Source organism: Puma concolor, chromosome C1 (assembly GCF_028749965.1).
Source record: "Puma concolor isolate L17-30 chromosome C1, mPumCon1.1.hap2, whole genome shotgun sequence".
Taxonomy (NCBI): domain Eukaryota; kingdom Metazoa; phylum Chordata; class Mammalia; order Carnivora; family Felidae; genus Puma; species Puma concolor.
The window spans coordinates 142,548,199-142,570,785 of record NC_141674.1 but is presented as its reverse complement, the minus strand read 5'-3'; the positions used below and the strand labels follow the sequence as shown (position 1 = coordinate 142,570,785).

The 22,587-nt window shown below is 38.5% G+C and overlaps 1 protein-coding gene across 1 annotated transcript in view; it reads right to left on the bottom strand.

Annotated features, from left to right (window-relative positions):
- Positions 1-15,353: 15,353 nt before the first annotated feature.
- Positions 15,354-22,587, bottom strand: part of LOC112865883 (synthesis of cytochrome C oxidase 2) — a 29,500-nt gene continuing 22,266 nt past the window's right edge. The window contains 5 exon segments of the mRNA XM_025928923.1: positions 15,354-15,649; positions 15,652-15,756; positions 15,759-15,869; positions 15,872-16,014; positions 16,016-16,109. Coding sequence (XP_025784708.1) covers positions 15,354-15,649; positions 15,652-15,756; positions 15,759-15,869; positions 15,872-16,014; positions 16,016-16,109 — 749 coding nt within the window.

The window sequence follows — 22,587 nt, the reverse complement described above, 5'->3', positions numbered from 1 at the left end:
AACAATAGGTATTTTCAGACTTTAAAAATTAGTCAATTTGATAAATGTGAAATGAGATCTCATTGCTTTAATCTTGTTTTCCTTATTACTAGTAAGATTAAAAAATCTTTTTATATATTAAATAAACATTGAGTTTCCTGTTTTGCGAATTGCCCGTTTTTTCTTTTGGGCTATTGATTTTTATTTCTTTAAATGTTCTGGATACTAATTCTTTTGTTAGTTATATGTGTTGCAAATATTTTCTCCAGTCTGTGGCTTGTGTTTTCACTATTTGCATTGTGTTTATTGTAAAAAAAAAAAAAAAAAAAAAAAAAAGAGCCTTAGTTTTTTTTTTTAATTTATTTACTTATTTATTATTATTATTATTTTTTTTAATGTGGAAGCACAGAGAGAAGTGCTATCCAATTATGAAATTTATTGTCAAATTGGTTTCCATACAACACCCAGTGCTCATCCCAAAAGGTGCCCTCCTCAATACCCATCACCCACCCTCCCCTCCCTCCCACCCCCCATCAACCCTCAGTTTGTTCTCAGTTTTTAAGAGTCTCTTATGCTTTGGCTGTCTCCCACTCTAACCTCCTTTTTTTTTTTTCCTTCTCCTCCCCCATGGGTTTCTGTTAAGTTTCTCAGGATCCACATAAGAGTGAAAACATATGGTATCTGTCTTTCTCTGTATGGCTTATTTCACTTAGCATCACACTCTCCAGTTCCATCCACGTTGCTACAAAGGGCCATATTTCATTCTTTCTCATTGCCATGTAGTACTCCATTTCATATAAACCACAATTTCTTTATCCATTCATCAGTTGATGGACATTTAGGCTAAAAGAGCCTTAGTTTTAATATAGTGAATTTGTTAATCTTTCATTGTGCCATTTGTGCTTTTCTGTGTTTTATTTAAGAACTCCTTCCATACTTCAACATCATTTAGTTTCTTCTAAAATGTTTAAGGTTTGGGGTGCCTGTGTGGCTCAGTTGGTTGAGTGTCTGACTCTTAATTTTGGCTCAGGTCATGATCCCAGAGTCGTGGGATTAAGCCCCGCATTGGGGCTCTGTCAGTGCTGAGCATGGAACCTGCTTCAGATTCTATCTCGGGGCACCTAGGTGGCTCAGTCAGTTGAGCATTTGTCTCTTAGGTTGTGATCTCACAGTTCATGGGATCGAGCCCTGCGTCGGGCTCTAGCTTGCATAGGATTCTCTCTCCCTCGCTCCCTGCCCCTCCCCCACTTGTTCTCTCTCTCTCTCTCTCTCTCTCTCTCGCTCTCGCTCTCGCTCTCGCTCTCGCTTTGTCTCTCCCCCTCAAAATAAATAGACATTAAAAAAAAGGATTCTCTCTCTCTCTCCCTCTACCCCCTTCCCTGATCACATGCACTTTCTTTCTCTAAAAAAATAAAATGAAATGTTTAAGGCTTTACTTTTTCACATTAGGTTTTTAATCTTCCTGGAATATTGAATGTTTATATAGTGTAAAGTAAGGAATCAGATGGCTATCTTATTTTCCAGTCACCACTACTTCATTAGCAGATCCTTACCCCATTGTAATTGCACCTCTGTCAAATATTAAGTGTCCACACATGTGGTTGTGCTCCACTTTTACTGAGCTATTTGTCTATTGCACTATCATTTCTCTGATTTAGGAATGGGATCATTTTTCTGTATTAGATTGTCTAATTAGTTATTCCTGGTCCATAGACAATTATCAGTTGTTGTATAATGAGCTTGTATTTACCAATCTTGCTGAGTCTTTCATTAATGGTTCATTACTGACTTGAATCAAAGAGGCCTAGTTCCTACTCTCAACTTTATTAATTAACAAATTCCGTGACCCTAAAAAAGTTATTAGTGTCACTAAATTTCAATGTTCTCTTTGGAAATAAGCAGGTCATAATATCTAACTCATGAGGTTGGTTTGATGTGAAGGTTAAGAAAAGAAAATGGATGTCAGTAGCCTAACACAAAGTAGAGACCCCAAAATGCCAGGTCCTTGTAAAAATCTTAGTGTCTGACAAATAGTCTGGTAATTAGTCGATGTGTATTAAGGCTAATTAAATCAGATATCTCACACACACACATGCCCGCGCACACACACACAGAAGACCCTGCTGGCCATCCAAAGCTCTAGGTTACATAGGTTACTAATGCATTTCTATAGTCACAATGTCACAGGCTTCATTTGTGTTTTCTTCTTGAATAAGAACATACTACCCAAAGAAATCCAAAACATTAGGCTGGGGGAAACTATTCTGGGGGAGGTAACCACTGGGAGGACACAAAGTTATCTCTTGGTTTCAGGTAAGATCCATGTGCTTTACATGATTCATTATAGATCTTAAAGCTGTCAGAGGAAAAATGGCCATTACAATTATGTGACTTTAAAGTATTTTCCAAAAGAGCCATATCTGTCATCAGTTATGAAAGCTGACCAAATGCACATGATGACAGACAGACAGCTGGTTCTCATTCATATTAAGTTCCTCTCAAGCAAAAGGAATGTTAAGGAAATCTGGCCTCATATTATGTTGATTCCAAAGTAATTACATTTGTTATTTCCCGGTGATGCAGTAAATCAAGCTGTGGCAAGTAGGTGGATATTTCACAGAAGTAATTTTGGAGACCATTAAATACGGTCACATGGTGTGTTGAACCCTCTTCTGCCTCAAGACAAATAATGTCCAGTCCAGGTGTGGGAAAAGGGAGAGAGTGGGAAAGCAACTACTTCCTTTAAAAGATGGGAAATGCATGGTTTTCCACATGCAGATGCAAAATTTGGAAGAAACAGAGGAGTTCACTTAAGGCATGTGGGGGTCAAAGGGATGGACAAACTGCCCCTGTGCGAGAGATTTCCTACCTCTCTGTTCTCAATCCAAAAACTGCCAAGTCCAGCTGCTTCCCAGGCAGTCATGTACCTCCCCCAAACACACCTGCTATCCCAGCACTTTACTCTGGGGTAAGCTGGCCGTTAATTAATGTCTACAGCACAAGGGTTTATGACCCTTCTGATTTCATTATAGTTAGAAGCTCTGTAGAGCTTACTCCCATTCACATAAAGGCCAAATGCTTTTAGAATCCTTTAATAAACCGATTGCCGAAAGGCTAAATTCAGGAAGGAATCTAATATAGGCACTAAATGATCATTTTGTTGTCTAAAAGTCTCTGTTCAAAATGGACATAATTCTTCTTTTAGCCTGTGATTTGACCTCTCTTTAATGCCAGCTTCCTAAAGTATTATCACAATGTAAGAATAAAGAAAGCAAAACTAAATTTGACTTTAAAGGGCATCCTCGCCTTACACACAGATTTGCCTAGGAGTAAAATTAAGACCCGCTGACTCTAACATTTCTTCCTGTAGACATCAGAGGTTTAGCTATCAATTGCTCAATGCATTTTAAAGAATTAAGGAATGAAAAATCTGGAATGCTTTAGAGGAAAACTGCCTGGAGGCCTTAGGAAAAGATGACCTCTGGAAGACCTACCCAGCTCCAAACCATTCCTTGGTAGAACACACAAAATGGATCCGTGTGTACAGCAGCAAAGGAAGGCGTGGCTCTTGACCCATTACGAGTAGGTTAGTTTCAGCTGCCATGAAAAATTCAACCCAGAGGTGAAGATTTTTCACTTCAAAACTCTTCAGAGCAATTGGGCCTTTCTCATTGTTCCCACCTTTGTTTAACTCGGCCAGTGTTTGTCAGTCAGTTAGCTTATAGCCCACTGAATTTCATTCAGGGAATCTGAAATCAGAAGTGACATAAACATATGGGGGGCATGGAGAGGAGGGAGAAAAGGAGAGGGGGAATGAGAATTACCAGTCAAATGGGAAAAAATACTTTTTTTTTGCTTAATTTTGTTTCTTCCACCCCAGATTCATTTACTTCATCTACATGTTATATTTCAAAAATGGGACACAGACAGCTTATTAAGGGAAGTGGGTTTTGGTTCCTTATTTTGGGGAACATTTGCAATTCCAGAATATTCATTAAGTTAAATTAGGGTTTTATTAAAAGTATGGTTTATTATGTAAATGGTAGAAAAATAAATATATAAATATCTATGTACAATACCTATAATGTATTGCATATATACATGTAAGACAATGTTTGTATTGCCTTTAGCATATCCACAATACAGATACTATGGAAAGTTCTGAGAAGAGCAGAACAGAGGGGCCCACACAAAATGGTGTGGAATGGTGGGTGATAGTCACTAAATGTTTCCTTGTTTATTCTTTTCTTTCTTCTACTTCATTTGGAGATGTCACAAACATCTCAATCTACAGTGAGGGTGCTAACATCCTGCTCTGTGGAGTCCATAATACCAGCCATGCCTAGGCTGGATTCTATGTGCTCATCTCCCCAATCTGGGGAGCACCACACTGACTGTGACACGAGCCTCAGCTGCTTGGGGATCCAGACTCTTATGCCAGTTTTCACACTAACCACCTCACTTGGAGACCTCACTTCATCTCTTAGCCCCCAGTTTCTGTACTTCCTTGGTACAAAGTGGATTTGCCATACAGTTTCATTAATTAATTAATTAATGTGGGTTTTTATTTTCATTTTTTTAATATATGAAATTTATTGTCAAATTGGTTGCCATACAACACCCAGTGCTCATCCCAACAGGTGCCCTCCTCAATACCCATCACCCACCTTCCCCTCTCTCCCACCCCCTCATCAACCCTCAGTTTGTTCTCAGTTTTTAAGAGTCTCTTATGCTTTGGCTGTCTCCCACTCTAACCTCTTTTTTTTTTTCTTCCCCTCCCCCATGGATTTCTGTTAAGTTTCTCAGGATCCACATAAGAATGAAAACATATGGTATCTGTCTTTCTCTGTATGGCTTATTTCACTTAGCATCACACTCTCCAGTTCCATCCACGTTGCTACAAAGGGCCATATTTCATTCTTTCTCATTGCCATGTAGTACTCCATTGTGTATATAAACCACAACTTCTTTATCCATCCATCAGTTGATGGACATTTAGGCTTTTTCTACAATTTGGGTATTGTTGAGAGTGCTACTCTAAACATTGGGATACAAGTGCCCCTATGCATCAGTACTCCTGTATCCCTTAGGTAAATTCCTAGCAGTGCTACTGCTGGGTCATAGGGTAGGTCTATTTTTAATTTTTTGAGGAACCTCCACACTGTTTTCCAGAGTGGCTGCACCAGTTTGCATTCCCACAAACAGTGCAAGAGAGTTCCTATTTCTCCACATCCTCTCCAGCATCTATAGTCTCCTGATTTGTTCATTTTGGCCAGTCTGACTGGCGTGAGGTGATATCTGAGTGTGGTTTTGATTTGTATTTCCCTGATGAGGAGTGATGTTGAGCATCTCTTGAATGTGGGTTTGATTAGGAACTTGGATACTTAACAGCTTACCCTGCTCCATTTGACGATTGTGGTCACCATTTTTCATTCAGAAAAATCAAAGGATTTTTACTGCCTTGGCTAACAAGATGGCATATCAACTGGCCAACAGTTTTTTCTAGACATGTCAAGAAAGATGCATTTGAATATTGGTATGAAATCCATGAAATTATTTGTTTCAACATTAGGTTTTCAAACTTACATAGTAATAGCAAGAACTATTGGTTATTACACATATGATGATTTTGCACACTTTTCAAAATGATTTAAATAATTGCACCCCTTCATCCAGGATGATGTAGATGAAGCTCATGGCTTGGAGAGTGCAGCACAAGTTAGATTTCAGACCCATTCACCCTCTGCAGCAGCCAGGAAACACCATTGTGTAGCACACTTGTAAAACAACATGTGGGGGCCCAGGAGGTATCATGTACGTGACAATTCCAAGGCATACATAAACCTTACATTATTTGTAAGTCCCCTTCCAATCACTAATAAGTGCAGTTTGATTTAAAATCAGAGGTCTCCAGAGTAAGGAACTATAAAGGGAGTATAAGGCGACCTATAATTATGCCAAAAGAATATAATAAAAATTTAATTTAAATTAACCTTAAAAAATTAAGCTTCACTAATTTTCTGGTGATTTTTTTTGTGTGGTAAAATATATAACACATAACATTTACCATTTTAACCATTTTTAAATACAATTCAGTGGCAATAAATATGTTCGCAATGTAATGTAACCATCAGCACTATCTACTTTAAAAACTTCTTTAACATCCCACACAGAAACTCTGGACCCATTAAATAATAATTGCCCATTCCCTTCTCTCCTCAGCTGATGGTAACCTCTATTCTACTTTCTGTCTCTATGAATTTGCCTATTTTAGGTACCTCATACGAATGGAATCATATGATATTTATTCTTTGTGTCTAGCTTATTTCACTTAGCTTAGTGTTTTTATAGTTCATCCATGTATCAGAATTTCATTCCATTGTATGGGTATACCACGATGATTTATTTATTCATCCACTGAAAGACATTTGAGTTGTTTCCACCTTTTGGCTGTCGTGAATAATGCTGCTGTGAACATTGGCATTCAAGTATTGTTTTTGTCCGTTTTCAATTCATTGGGGTATACACCTAGTAGTAGAATTGCCAGATCATATGGTAATTTTATGTGTAACTTTTCAAGGAACCTCCCAACTGTCTCTACAGTGACTGCAGCATTTTACATAACCACCAACAGAGCACGAATTTCCAATGTCTCCCCAGGTTCTCCACATTGCCAACACTTGTTATTTGTTTATTTTTTTATGATGGCCAGCCTAATGGGTGTGAAGTATTATCTCAGTGAACTTTTGATTTGCATTTTCCTAATGGTTAGTGATGTTGAGAATGCTTTTATGTGCTCATTGGCCATTTGTATATCTTCTTTGGAGAAAGGACTTAAGACCTTTGCCCATTTTTTAATTGGGCTGCTCGTTTTTGTTGTTGTTGTTGTAGAATGATGAGGATTTTATGTATTCTCGACATTAATTCCTTATCACATGTGTGATTTAAAAATATTACTCACATTCTGTGAATTGTCCTTTTACTCTGTGGATACTGCCCTTTGATGTACAGAGGTTTTAAAACTTCGATAAAGTCTAACTTACCGTTTTTTGTTATTATATACAACTAATTTTACTGTATGCAGTACCAGTGATGCCACCACCTGCCCATTTGTCAGCTAGTGTGGAAGCTGTCTTGTAGGTAGGATAGGAGTTCCACATCACGAAGAGCTGTCCCTGGTAGCTTCGTGTGATTGATGACTACCAGTGCTTCGTAATACCTTGTAATTCAAGGGTTTCCATAAGTGCATTTGGGGGTCATATTTTTATGTCATTTATATATTTTTATTTTTATATTTTCATGTATATATTTATAAGGTTAACATTCACAATTATGGAGCTAAATGACATGAAATATCTTGCACAGAAAATTCAAATGCAAAGTAAAAATAATGCAAGCTGAAGGCAATAACAAGACCATAGCAGAGTTGACACTTCTGCTCTTGGTAGGAGCTCTTTATCAGCCACATTAAGAGGATCTGACAAGAAGTCAGTAAAAATTCACAAATATCAGTACATCTATTTTAAAATGTGGATTTAAGTCAACCCCAGTTAACAATGCATCAAACTCGGTCTATACCATGTGTTAGGATATTAGTCAGTGGTAGTATGGAGGTATAATAATTTGCAAGACATTTTTAATGTTTATTTTATGCTTACTACATCATTTTAAATGCTTTTTTTTTTAATTTTTTTTCAACGTTTTTATTTATTTTTGGGACAGAGAGAGACAGAGCATGAACGGGGGAGGGGCAGAGAGAGAGGGAGACACAGAATCAGAAACAGGCTCCAGGCTCTGAGCCATCAGCCCAGAGCCTGACGCGGGGCTCGAACTCCCGGACCGCGAGATCGTGACCTGGCTGAAGTCGGACGCTTAACCGACTGCGCCACCCAGGCGCCCCTAAATGCTTTTAAATATTATTGCATCTAGAACATATTTTTTAGAGTAGCTTAATATCACATACATATGTAAATTAATAATTTTATAACGAATACTTACCAGGCATGCATTCTCCAATATTTTATATTGATGGGGGTATTTTAAAAAGTTTAGAGACCATTGGAGTCCATAAAAAGAAGAAACTTACAGATATATTTATCTATCAACTTTGTCAGATGGATAACTGGCACACTTCTATGCTTAGAATTTCTTCTCCTTTTAAAAATGTAACATTGACTCGATTCCAGTCTATTTGGCAAAAGTTCCCTAGTGGATCACTGCAAAGGCAGCAAAGCATTAGCACGTTTGGCTTTATTATTTATGTGACAACAGTGTGCTTTTTTTGTTTGGGTCTATACAGAGTCTGTGTATGTATAGTTGAGTAATCCTTGGGACCAAACAGTTATAACTCCAGGAGGCTGATTTGATGCCTGAGGAAAATACCATAGCTGAGTTGTGTGAAAACCATTCTGGACCTCAGTTGTGTTAATAGAGAAGATAATTTTCTCAACAGCAAACTGTGGATAATCAATCACCTTGAATCTGGACTTCTCACTGTACCATTCTATTATCCAAGCTTATAGATTTGCTAGGATCCTTACTTACCCAGACATTCTCCCACTGGTGACCCTTCTGCCCACTTCACTCCTTATTAACACATCCATTGAAGACTGAACCAGGCAGGGATGGGAATTTTATTTGGTGGCTTTATTCCCTTGTTGTTTACATTGGCATGAAATTTTGGGGTTATACGTGAATTTTCTTTATCCATGTGGATCTTGACTTCACAGCCACGGATAATCAACCGCCAATCAAACCTACTTTCAAAACAACCATCTTCAAACTAAGACATGGTTTTCTGGTTATGCTCTAGATGGTCATAGCTGTAAAGCCACTTATGAGAAAACTTGGAATTTTGATATGATTTTACAATAAACTTATGCACTTCTTTGAAACCAGAAGAGCAGCAAAGCCAGGCTACACACTGAAATTTTTTCTACATGAAACAGCCTGAAGTTAATTGAGAAAATAGCATTCAGCTTGTAGTTACCCACCTCACCTAAAATCTGCAGATTAAGCTGGGTTTACAGAATCACGGACTTAGAAGGGAACTTAAGGAATACCGTATCTCTCCTCCTCTCTGTACTTGTGGTTATGTGAGATCTATAGTAAAAGCTTCCTTTTCTAAAGGAAGTGTTAAACTCTCTCAACACAGGATTGCCCTATACAGCATCCTTGAGAGATTTCCTTTTTGTCCATTTCAGATGACCGTGTCTTTTGGAGTGTTTCAGGTGATGGGGAGCTTTCTACATCCTAGAGGGGATGCAGTGCAGCTCTTTGCCTCCATGCCCCTAGATACCCCCAGCACATCTCTGAGACTTTTTGCCAATTTGTGACACTGTTCTAAGGTGCATCCTTTCTCTAATCTCTCCAAGAACCCTCAACAGATCCTACTCACTGAAGTCGGTGATGGTTCTTGGGAGAGGATTCAGTGCCTACCCAAACTGGGTAGTAGGAAAGGAGCAATGGAGGTGTGAATGGACCAATAAAGACAGTAGCACATTTAAAGAGAATATATAACTGAATCATCCTGAGGCTTTTTACAGAATAGCTTACTAAAAGTAGGTCACCCAAGAGAGAAACTATATTTCTTATCTATCTAAATTCCAAAAAAGATGACCCAACTCTGATCAAGAGTGAAAATGTGTGAACAATGGTGATAGAAAGTGCAAGGAGATCCAAGATAAATAGCCACCCATGACATGGGTCCCACATCTTGCACCAAATCATTTTTGTTTAATCTAAAAGAGAAAGAGAGACAAAAGAATGCTTGAGCAGGATGCTGGAGCTAGGAAGTAAATCTTCCACAGTCATAACCAAACAGGGTTTCTCAGTTTCCTGCTTAGAAAGTAGGTGCTGAGTCAGGAATCTGGGCTTCCCAAGGCAGAAGCATCCTTAATGAATGTTTAGTGTATCTTTGACTTAGACCAGACTCCAGAGCTGGTTTTGCCTTCCCAGTGGAGGGCTAAGCCTGTGAAGTCGTTGACAAGAATGTCTTTCAAATGGCTAACAAACAGAGGTTACTCAGACTCTGGACCAAGCAAACAGTCTGCTCCCTCTGACCCTATACCAGGGTATCTGCACCCTGCATGATAGTGCCTGAACAAGATACAGTCTCTACCTCAGCCAGAACCATAGCATTGTTGGATGCTGTTTTACTGACTATTCTTCTAATCTGTTCAGGCTTCCCATAGCAGCTGTTCTAATCCTTCAATATTATGCAATTTTATTACTGTGCTACATTCACTTTACTCTTAAAAGGTAATCGTGCTTCCCACTTCACGGGAAACAGAGGGCTTCACTGCTTAGATAATAACAAGTTGTATGTATTGCATCTTATGTACAGTAGTCCCTCCCCTTTATCTACAGGAGATAGGTTCCAAAACTCCCCGAAGACGTCTGAAGCTGTGGATAGTACTGAACCTTATATATACTATGTTTTTTTACTATATGTACATACCTGTGATAAAGATTATAAATTTGGCACAGTAAAAGACTAACAACCTTATAATAGATAATAAAATAGAAAAATTACAATAATATACCCTAATAAAAATGTGGTCTCTCTCTCAAAATATCTTTTTGGACTGTACTCATCCTTCTGGAGATGATGTGAGAAGATAAAATGCCTACATAGGGAGAAGAAGTGAGGTGAATGGTGTAGGTACCGTGATGCGGTGTTAGCCTCCTACTGACCTAATAATGATATGTCATAAGGAGGATTATTCATTTTCACATACAGTTAACCACTGTAACTGAAACGTTGGACAGTGAAACCACAGATGGGAGGAATGCCGTACAAGGAAGTGCTTTTATTGTTTTTTTACAAATGGTCTCAGTAATATTAACATCACCTTTATGTAGACTTACTATTCCCTCCTGTCAAGACAGTATGAAGTCTTAGAAAGAGTTCAGACATAGGTCTGAGGAGTCACTAAGCCTCTGCTCATTTTATGACTCCACGCTTCTTCTAGAAAATTGAACATATCAAAACAAAAACTAATCCAAACCCACCTTTTTTTTCTGATCTACTCTACATATCTTAATAAGGAGAAAGAATTTTGAAGTTTAGAAATCTTTTGATAAGATAGGAGCTGAATAGAAATTGCATTCAAATGTGAACAGCTGATAGGACTGTATCTCTGTGCACAGATTGTAATGAGGGTAGGAATGTGAGGGTGAGGGACAGGTTGAGGAGACACAGGGCTGAGGATGAGCTTGCTGGAACGACTCAACCCGTGAAAAGAGGAAACTTGCGAACACCAAATGCGAGCACTACGTGGTTCTCAATTATACCTAGTGTTGGCCATGTCTGTCTGTAATTGAATGTGCAAGACTACTTAGGGAAGAAGAAAGAAAGACCCAAGGCATTGTCTCTAAAAAAGGAGCGATGAGTGAAAAGTTAAGAAAATGACTTACGTTAAAAGTAATATATTAGAGGGGCGCCTGGGTGGCGCAGTCGGTTAAGCGTCCGACTTCAGCCAGGTCACGATCTCGCGGTCCGTGAGTTCGAGCCCCGCGTCGGGGTCTGGGCTGATGGCTCAGAGCCTGGAGCCTGTTTCCGATTCTGTGTCTCCCTCTCTCTCTGCCCCTCCCCCGTTCATGCTCTGTCTCTCTCTGTCCCAAAAATAAAAATAAAAACGTTGAAAAAAAAAATTAAAAAAAAAAAAAGTAATATATTAGAGATTGTCTTAGCTTCTCCAAATGTCATCTCAATCAGTATTTACCCAGGTATTAGCCAAGAATTTATTATGGTAAAAAAGGACAACCAAAATATTCATTCGTGGAGTATGGTGATAACCAAGGCAGTGACGGGGGTGGGGGTGTCCTCATTTCATGGATGGCAGCTTGGCCAAATTCAAGGGCAACATTGGTTTCCAAAGGAAACATTCCACTCACTACCCCTCACCTTTTTTTTTTTTTTTTTCACTTGATGAATTGTGGAATCATTCACTCTCTGGAGGTTCCAGTAAGAAAAGCAAATTATATTTAAATAAACACTTGGCATTTGGTTCAGCAAGCTAATGTGATCTGGATTCATTTTAAAGACGTTCCATTTTTTTTTAGTAGAGGGAGTCATCTTTCTGTGGGCCAGATTCAGGTCCAATTTCTTATTCAGCTCTTGACTTAAATTGAATAAGTCCTTATTGCAAGTAGACTGCTTGGCTGTGTGTCTCCTGGAATTGATCTCCTCCAGGACTTAAATGTTCTCAGTTAATGAGATGCATTCTTGTTATTGCTTATAAAGTCACTAATAATTTTCTGAGAATCTATATATAAAATTTATTATAAGTGTGTATTCACCCATACAATAACTTGAGTAGCTATTTTCCCATTAAGACAAACTCTTGGCTAATGTATTTCAGTAGAAGTTTTATTCCAAAGGGTTACTTTTGGTCACTGGAAGTATTTTTTCATATTTAATTTTATATAAGGCAATTGGTTATTTATAGACTTGTTTATAGATGACTTATTCCACTGTTTATAGCTATAATTAGGAAATGTATAAAATCAATTGTTAAGGAAGTGTGAGTCAGTAGCACAGCTCTTTGAAGAGTATGAATATGAAATCTGAAGATTTTATAGAGAGATGACTCTCCTCCAATTCCTTCACTAAGCATCTGTTCTACTTTGTGTGACTGTTTATCCTGGCCTTTCTGAAGCATAGAACCAAAGTCAAGGGGAATAGAAGGGCTCAGAGTTAACCCTATGTCAGGGAACAAGCTGAAGCTAATTGTTCCACCAGGGGTTTGAATCCATGACCTTGACCTCATTATATCAAACTCTAACCAACTGAGCTAACTAATAAGGAAGAAACCTATGAGAGAAACCTGATGTCAACTCTAAAGCATTACATGTTATCATGTCACCCCAGCATCACTGCTTCAGTTGTCACCATTAACTAAATTTGGAAACCATCCTTTTAGGAGAAATTTTTGATATGTCTTACAAAGTTAGAAAATTCTTCAGGCTTCAACAGTGTAGATTTGGTGCCATCACAAACTCATAGGGAATGATAATAGTCTCTGGACTTGATAGATAGCGACTGATATTTTCTTTTTTTCTTTAAACCAATTTTTTTTAGTGTTTATTTTTGAGACAGAGAGAGAGACAGAGCATGAGCAGGGGAGGGTCAGAGAGAGAGGGAGACACAGAATCCAAAGCAGGCTCCAGGCTCTGAGCTGTCAGCATAGAGCCTGACTCAGGGCTTCACCCCACAGACTGTGAGATCATGACCTGGGCCGAAGTCAGACACTTAACTGACTAAGCCACCCAGGCACCCCTTGACTGGTATTTTCAAAAAAGAAGGAAAGACTTCTTTTCTATTATATGTGTTGCAATGAGAAAATGCCACAAGGTACTAGAAGTATTGCCATCATCATTCATTTCCAGAGGGAAAGTCAGAATTGATTTGAATTCCTATTGACTCATAATCCTGGGCATGTTAGAAATGTGTCATTCATTCATGCTTTTAATCAAAAATATTTACTGAGATTTTTCTTGGTGGCAAGAATTGTCTTAGGTGGTGGAAATGCAGAGATGACCAAGATGGATAAAGCTGGGTTCCCATGGAGCCTACAGTATGGCAGGAACATAGTCAATAAACAAGCAAATACATGAAGAAGAATTGATCATTCACTGCTGATGGTACCTGATCAACTTTTCATATTGAGGTTTTCTCAGACTTCAAAAATATGTTTTCCTAGAGGCATAAATTGTTGCAAATTATAGATAAGCTGCTGTGTATGTGGACTGTTGAATGCAATGAGATGAAAGTGCTCTACAACACCGCAGTCGAAATACGAAGCCTTTTTACAGTTTTCGTTAAAGACTTTGGCTCTCAAATCACACACACTTATGTTCAAATCCTACGTCCTTCACTTGTTAGTGTTATGAACTCAGGAGAGTTTTTTTAATCTTTTTGAATGTCCGCTTGCTGGTCTGTAAAGGTGGTGCACATTTGCTGTATTAACTAGTACGATATAAGTGAAACACATGTCACTTAGCAGGTACTCAAGAAATAATTCTCCTTTCCAGTGAAAAAGAAAGATACAGTGTTCTTACAATAACCAGGTGAAACTTACTTTGACCATGAGGTCTAAAAAATTTAGAACTACAGTAAAGAATTTGAGCTATGTTACTGTGCAGAGTGATTTTATTAAAATACATACAATTCCCTCAAGAGCATTGTTGGCCTTAACTGTAAAGGCAGTTCCATTAAAACCCTGCTTTCCAAGATAAAATGAACATTTGATAAATCATATTTAACTTTTCAATAGTGATTTATAATAGTCTTTATCTGAAGATATTTTTCTTCCAACTTTCCAGAGTTGAGGAACATAGCAGACAATAGGTTAAGGGGACAACTCCATGTTTAACTTAAAACTTTTCATCTCTGTGCTCTAATCTAAGCATTCCTTCTTCAGGTAGAGGTTTGGTATTTGAAAAGTGAAAGAATCAAGTTTCTTAGTGCTCTGTGGCCTGAAACATTTATCAAAATAAACCCCAGGAGCTGGGCCCTACACTGGCCTTTGGAGGTTAGAAGAATGTTGTGCATGTGGCCAGGGGTGTGAGAGAGGGGAGATGATTGCCCCTGAGGGACTTGCTTTCTGGAGGCTTCTGTGCTCCAGTCAGGCTGTCTCTCTATTAGTAACAAAAGACTTGCCTTCCTCAGCCCTAGGCATCTGGCTTCATTCCCAGATGCTGCTCTGAGGCCAGAGTAAAAGACACAGAAAATATCTGGGTGTTTTAGAGTCGATAATACTTGGTGTAGTAATGATGACAGTAATAAAAATTAGATTAGTTATTATATTTATAAATATGAAATATTTAATATTGATATATTTATACCTATAAATAGTATTATAAGTGATAATTGTATGAAATAAAATAACTATTTATACAATAAAAACATTATTGTTATAGAAATAATAATATTTTGGCATACTAAGAACTTCACACACATCAACTCTTTGAAATTCCAACCCAAATATTTTGATTCAGGTGCTGGTATTTCCCTATTTTACAGAAGGGGAAACTAAGATGTAGTTGAGTGAAGTAATTTCTCCTAAGTCACCTAGCAGGGAAATGAAGATAGGAACCAAGGCTGTAAACCTCTGAAGTTTAAGTTCTGTCTCACACACACTGACAAATCTACATTCAACTTCATTTTCTATTACTGATCTGGTGACTTGAAGTATCAGCAACATATGAGATGTAAAACATCAGCAACGTAATCAATTGTGATCAATGATGCTAAAAGAGCAGTGTGTTCCTTCCCCAGAAGAAATACTGAGAATGCCCATCCCCTCTCCATCCTAGCTAATGTTGCGTGCTTGGGATGGTGCTCTAATTTAATTAGCAAATACAGTAAATCAATTGAGTAAAGAGGAGGAGGCGTTTGTGATTTGGACAGAAAATTCAGATCTGCTCAGCTCAGGGCTGAGCAGGTAGATGGCAATGGAGTGGTCCACGATGTAATCCTGGTCCTTGTCCTTGGGGCCTGCACTGTAGTACACGCAGTAGCTGTGCCTCACTTGGGCTACCTGCTCAGCAGAACCAGTCAGGCCCAGCAACCATGGGTGGAAGTCCTGTAGGTAGTGGGCCATGGCTGAGACAGTGTCCCACTCGGGGTCCACAGTAACGAAGATAGGCTGCACCAGGGGCAGGCGGGCTCAGCCTCCAGCTGCCGTGCCACCTGCACCAACTTCTCCAGCTCATCTGGGCAGATGTTGGGGCAGTGAGTGAACCCAAAGTACATCAACACTCACTGACCCAGAAGTCGGCTTTGCAGCGAGCCTGTCCCCCCCAACCCCCCGCCTTCAGCAGGCTGAAGTCACCCTGGCCCATGGCCGCCTGGCTCAAGGCCTCCGTTCACTGTTGCTGCTGCGCTGCTCCTTCTCAGCCCTGGTGGCCAGCCAGACCCCACCCAGCCCAGCCCCAAACAAGGTGGTGATCAACAGCCTAGTTTGAAGCCCAGGGCCCTGGGGCCAGCTCTGCCTGCCTGTGTCTCCAGGGCCCTGCCTTGACAGGAGCCGGCATATGTTGGGCCTTGCCTCCTGGGGTCCAAAGGAGGGCTGGGGGCTTCAGATGACAGAGCCTGTGCCAAGCCTTGGGTAGCCAAACCAGATCTATGGGACGCAGCAAAGGCGGTCATCAGAGGAAAGTATATAGCAATCCAGGCCTTCCTAAAGAAGGAAGAAAGATCTCAGATACACAACCTAACCTTACACCTAAAAGAATTGGAAAAAGAACAGCAAATAAAACCCAAAACCACTATAAGACAGGAAATAATAAAGATTAGAGCAGAAATTAATGCTATTGAAACCAAAAAAAAAAAAACAAAAAAAACCAAAAAAAAACCAGTAAAACAGATCAATGAAACCAGAAACTGGTTCTTTGAAAGAATTAACAAAATTGATAAACCACTAGCCAATCTAATCAAAACAAAAAAGGAAAGGACCCAAATAAAACCAAGAATGAAAGAGGAGAGATCACAACCAACACAGCAGAAATACAAACAATAATAAGAGAATATGATGAGCAATTATATGCCAATATAATGGGCAATCTGGAAGAAATGGACCAATTCCTAGAAACATATACACTACCAAAACTGAAACAGGAAGAAATAGAAAATTTGAACAGACCCATAACCAGTAACGAAATTGAATTAGTAATAAAAAATCTGCCAAAAAACAAGAGTCCAGGGCCAGATGGCTTTCCAGGGGAATTCTACCAAACATTTAAGGAAGAGTTAACACCTGTTCTCTTGAAGCTGTTCCAAAAAATAGAAATAGAAGGAAAACTTCCAAACTCTTTCTATGAGGCCAGCATTACCTTGATTCCAAAACCAAACAGAGACCCCACTAAAAAGGAGAACTGTAGACCAATTTCCCTGATGAACATGGATGCAAAAATCCTCAATAAGATATTAGCCAACTGGATCCAACAATACATTAAAAAATTATTCACCACGACCAAGCGGGATTTATACCTGGGATGCAGGGCTAGTTCAACATCCGCAAAACAATTAACATGATTCATCAAATCAATAAAAGAAAGGATAAGAACCATATGATCCTCTCAATAAATGCAGAGAAAGCATTTGACAAAATACAGCATCCTTTCTTGATAAAAAACCTCAAGAAAGTAGGGATAGAAGGAGCATACCTCAAGATCATAAAAGCCATATATGAACGACCCAACGCTAATATCATCCTCAATGGGGAAAAACTGAGAGCTTTCCCCCTAAGGTCAGGAACGAGACAGGGATGTCCACTCTTGCCACTGTTATTCAACATAGTATTGCAAGTCTTAGCCTCTGCAGTCAGACAACACAAAGAAATAAAAGGCATCTAAATCGGCCAGGAGGAGGTCAAACTTTCACTCTTCGCACATGACATGCTACTCTACATGGAAAACCCAAAGGATTCCACCAAAAAACTGCTAGAACTGATCCATGAATTCAGCAAAGTTGCAGGATATAAAATCAATGCACAGAAATTGGTTGCATTCCTATTCACCAACAATGAAGCAACAGAAAGAGAAATCAAGAAATCGATCCCATTTACCATTGCACCAAAAACCGTAATACCTAGGAATAAATCTAACCAAAGAGGTGAAAAATCTATACACTCAAAACTATAGAAAGCTTATGAAATAAACTGAAGAAGACACACAAAAAATGGAAAAAGATTCCATGCTCCTGGATAGGAAGAACAAATATTGTTAAAATGTCGATACTACCCAAAGCAATCTACATATTCAATGCAATCCCTATCAAAATAACACCAGCATTCTTCACAGAGCTAAAACAAACAGTCCTAAAATTTGTATAGAACCAGAAAAGACCCCGAATAGCCAAAACAATCTTGAAAAAGAAAACCAAAGCTGGAGGCATCACAATCCTGGACTTTAAGATGCACTACAAGCTGCAATCATCAAGACAGTAGAGTACTGGCACAAAAACAGACACTCAGATCAATGGAACAGAATAGAAAACCCAGAAATGGACCCACAAACATTTGGCCAACTAATCTTTGACAAAGCAGGAAAGAATATCCAATGGAATAAAGACAGTCTCTTCAGCAAATGGTGCTGGGAAAACCGGACAGCGACATTCAGGAGAATGTACCTGGATCACTTACACCATACACAAAAATAAGCTCAAAATGGATGAAAGACCTAGATGTAAGACAGGAAGCCATCAAAATCCTCGAGGAGAAAGAAGGAAAAACCTTTTTGATCTTGGCCGCAGCAACTTCTCACTCAATGCGTCTCCGGAGGCAAGGGAAGCAAAAACAAAAATGAACTACTGGGACCTCATCAAAATAAAAAGCTTCTGCATAGTGAAGGAAACAATCAGCAAAACTAAAAGACAACCGACAGAATGGGAGAAGATATTTTCAAACGACATATCAGATAAAGGGTTAGTATCCAAAATCTATAAAGAACTGATCAAAGTCAACACCCAAAAAACAAATAATCCAGTGAAGAAATGGGCAAAAAACATGAAGAGACACTTCTCCAAAGAAGACATGCAGATAGCCAACCGACACATGAAAAAATGCTCAACATCACTCATCATCAGGGAAATACAAATCAAAACCACAATGAGATACCACCTCACACCCGTCAGAATGGCTAACGTTAACAACTCAGGCAACAACAGATGTTGGCGAGGAAGCAGAGAATGAAGATCTCTTTTGCATTGTTGGTGGGAATGTAAACTGGTGCAGCCACTCTGGAAAACAGTATGGAGGTTCCTCGAAAAATTAAAAATAGAACTACCCTACGACCCAAGAATTGCACTACTAGGCATTTATCCAAGGGATACAGGTGTGCTGTTTCGAAGGGACACATGCACCCCAATGTTTATAGCAGCTCTATCAACAGTAGCGAAAGTATGGAAAGAGCCCAAATGTCCATCGATGGATGAATGGATAAAGAAGATGTGGTATATATATACAATGGAGTGATAGTTGGCAATAGAAAAGAATGGAATCTTGCCATTTGCAACTATGTGGATAGAACTGGAGGGTATTATGCTAAGCGAAAGTAGTCAGTCAGAGAAAGGCAAAAATCATATGACTTCACTCATATGAGGACTCTAAGAGACAAAACAGATGAATATAAGTGAAGGGAAGGAAAATTAATATAAAAACAGGGAGGGGGACAAAACATAAGAGACTCATAAATATGGAGAACAAACTGAGGGATTGTGGGATGGGGGATTGGCTAAATGTGTAAGGGGCACTAAGGAGTCTATTCCTGAAATCATTGTTGCACTATATGCTAACTAATTTGGATGTAAATTTTAAAAAATAAAATTAAAAAAAATTAATGAGAAAAAATTATTAAAGCTATTTAGGAAAATTATTAGGCACATTCTATTAAGCTGAGCATATGTGCATCTCACAACCCAACAAATGCACTTTAGGTGCATATATATGAGGAATTCTGGCACTTGAGTTCTGGGACCAGTGTACCACAATGGTCATATAGCAGCAACAATAAAGCCTCAGACTAAAACCAACCAAAATGTCCCTCAACAGAATGGATAAATAAATTTTGACATAGTCATACAGTGGAATATTATAAAATAGTGAAAATGACCTACAGCTACATCTATTAACATAAATGAATCTCAAAACAAAAATATAGGAGCAAAGCAAGAACAAAAAATGAAGTCACAAAAGAAATAGAAGAGTATGATTCCATTATTTAATTTCAAAATCTGGTTGAACTAAAGAATATAATCTTTAGCAATGCATACAAAGATAGTAAAATTGTGAAGAAAAGCAAAGTAATGGTAAACCAAAATCAGGATAGGTGGGGGTTGGCGCAGAGAGGAGGAGATTATCAGAGAGAGGCATACATAGATGATTTGAGTGGGTTTCTAAGGCACTGATAGTGTTCTTTCTCTGAAACTGAGTGGTGAGAACATGTGTAAGCTTTTCATTATTATTCTTTAGGCTATACATATATGTGAAATAAAGTCTTACAAATTTGTATATTGAACAACAGCAAGAGTTATTAAAGACGTATCTTTGAAGGCATGGGGCTCAGATAGTTTTGTAAGTGAGTTCAAACAAACATTACAGGTCAGATATATCTCATCCTAATCCAACTGTTACAAAGCAAAGAAACAGATACGGAAAATGTCTACATTTACTTATAATCATAATCTTGATATTAAAATCTGAAAAAGAAAGAATGCCCTGTAAAACCAACTACAGATCAAAGATAAATGTAAAAATCAAAATTACTTATATCCAGCAGCATGTTGAAAACCATTGTGATAATGGCTCAATGGTCTCCAAATGCCCATATAAAATGGAAGTTATATAGATACTAGATATGCTAAGAGAGGGCCACTAAGAAGATAAGTGATACTTATCTTCTTGGCATGCCTATTTTTTAACATTCTGCATTTTAAATTGTGAATTGTATAGGTCTTTATCTAAACCTAAGCAAGTTCGTATTGACTGATCCTTAATAAACAAAATGCCCACTGAACTTTGGAAAAAAAAATAATGGTTAGAGATATGAAATGCTGTCTTCAGCTGGGTTAAAACAGTTTCATTGCAAATATGCACTCTGCAAAGTAGTGAACTTCTTGTCACCAGTGGTAATCAAATAGAGGACTCATTCAAGAGACTTCTCCTTGGAAAAGCTACTGGAACTGATACTTGTGAAGCTTCCAGCCTGGAAGTGGTGCACTTTTGTGAGTTAAGTGTTTCCTTTGAGTAGTTCCTGGTCTCTTGAGAAGACCGTGAGGTGAAGCCCACGCATATTTACCGGCAGCATTTAAGCAAGAACTAAGGGTGATAAAACAGGTGTGAAGTCCTCTGACTTTTACACTTAGAATGCCCTACTTTACTTCAGTTGTGGAGTCCGGTGGTTGCTTACTGTAATTGAAATTCCCCTAGAGAAAACAAACAAGAACTTTCCCAGTACAATACAGAGAAGGTAGTATGTTTTATTTTGAAATATTAGTATTTTAAAATGTGCTATTTTAAAATATTAGTATTAAAAATATTAGTATTTTAGAATGCGCTATTTCAAAGCTTTCTCTAGCATTGTTTCTTTTCTCTAGCATCCTTTCTTATTTTACAAGTAGAGCCTGAAATGTCATTGTCTTTCCCAGTCACAAAATCTCACCTCCTCTGAAATTGAATAAAGTTAAAAAACAAAAAAAGAAACCTCACATGTGTTTGTTAACATAGATTTATTAATATGTGCATGTATGAAATCCATGTACATATCTAAATATGCTTGTAACAGATAGAGAAGTAGTCTTTGATGTTACTTCAAGTAATCCCTGTGAGTTCTTTATATGAAAATGCTTTCCCTACTGACAAAGAACCTTGGCTTTTAATCAGAGTTTCAGTCCCACAAAGCAACTAAGGTATATCTGATATATATTCTTGAAAACCAAAGTTCTGGGAATCATAGACCTTTCCTGCATTTGTTATTTTTGTTATTATTTTTTTAGTAGTAGAGGGATTTCTGGTTATCTTTTCTAATAACTCTTCTCTGTCTTCCTGACTTCTGTTAAAATTTTTTTTCAACGTTTATTTGTTTTTGAGACACAGAGCGTGAGCGGGGATTGGGGCAGAGAGAGAGAGAGGGAGACACAGAATCTGAAGCAGGTTCCAGGCTCTGAGCTGTCAGCACAGAGCCTGATGTAGGGCTTGAAACTCACGAACCATGAGATGGTGACCTGAGCCAAAGTTGGATGCTTAAATGACTCAGCCACCCAGGCACCCCTGAGCTGGTCTTGTATGCCAAGTATTATCTTAGTCACGGTAATGTACAGTTGGGAGAAACCTAGATATTCTTCAGTAGCAGAGAGGATTGTGAAAGCCAACAACCTCAAACAATCCATAAGGAAGGAAGCTGTTTACCTAGGCCCTAACAGTTCTAAATTAGTCATGGTAACAGAAGAAAGAATTTTCCCAAGAGAGAATTGCATCAAAAAGTGTAAAAGGGACTCTTCCTTAGGCACTATTAAGAACTTCCTATTTGGTTGCCTGGTGGCTGAGTCGACTGCTGCTCAGGTCATGGTCTCATGGTTTGTGAGTTCAAGCCCCACATCAGGCTCTGTTGCTGACAGCTCAGAGCCTGGAGTCTGCTTTGGATTCTGTGTCTACTTCTCTTTCTGTCCCTCCACCACTCATGCTCTCTCTCTGTCAAAAATAAATAAACAGTAAAAAAAAAAAAAAAAAAAAAAAAAAAAAAGAACTTGTTTAATGAACAACTATTACCTCCTTTTACATATTTGAACTTTATTTACTTTCTACATATGGTTCTGCTTAGGGGAGTTAGCCTTTGCTGCAGTTGCAGGAACACTGGTCCTCATTAGACAAGTCAGACTGGGAACATTGAGGGGGGTTGATTTTCAACCCCAAAGGAAAAATGCAAATGTTCAAACAGAATGTTTGGCAGCATTAACTAAACCCACGTTAACTTTAAGAACATTTAGTGAATCATTCACAATTAATTTCTGAATCATTTTGGAAGAAATAGATAGCATGAATAGCAGTTTCATCCTTCCTGATGTTAATAGTACTCCCACAGAAATAACATTACATCCCACTACAC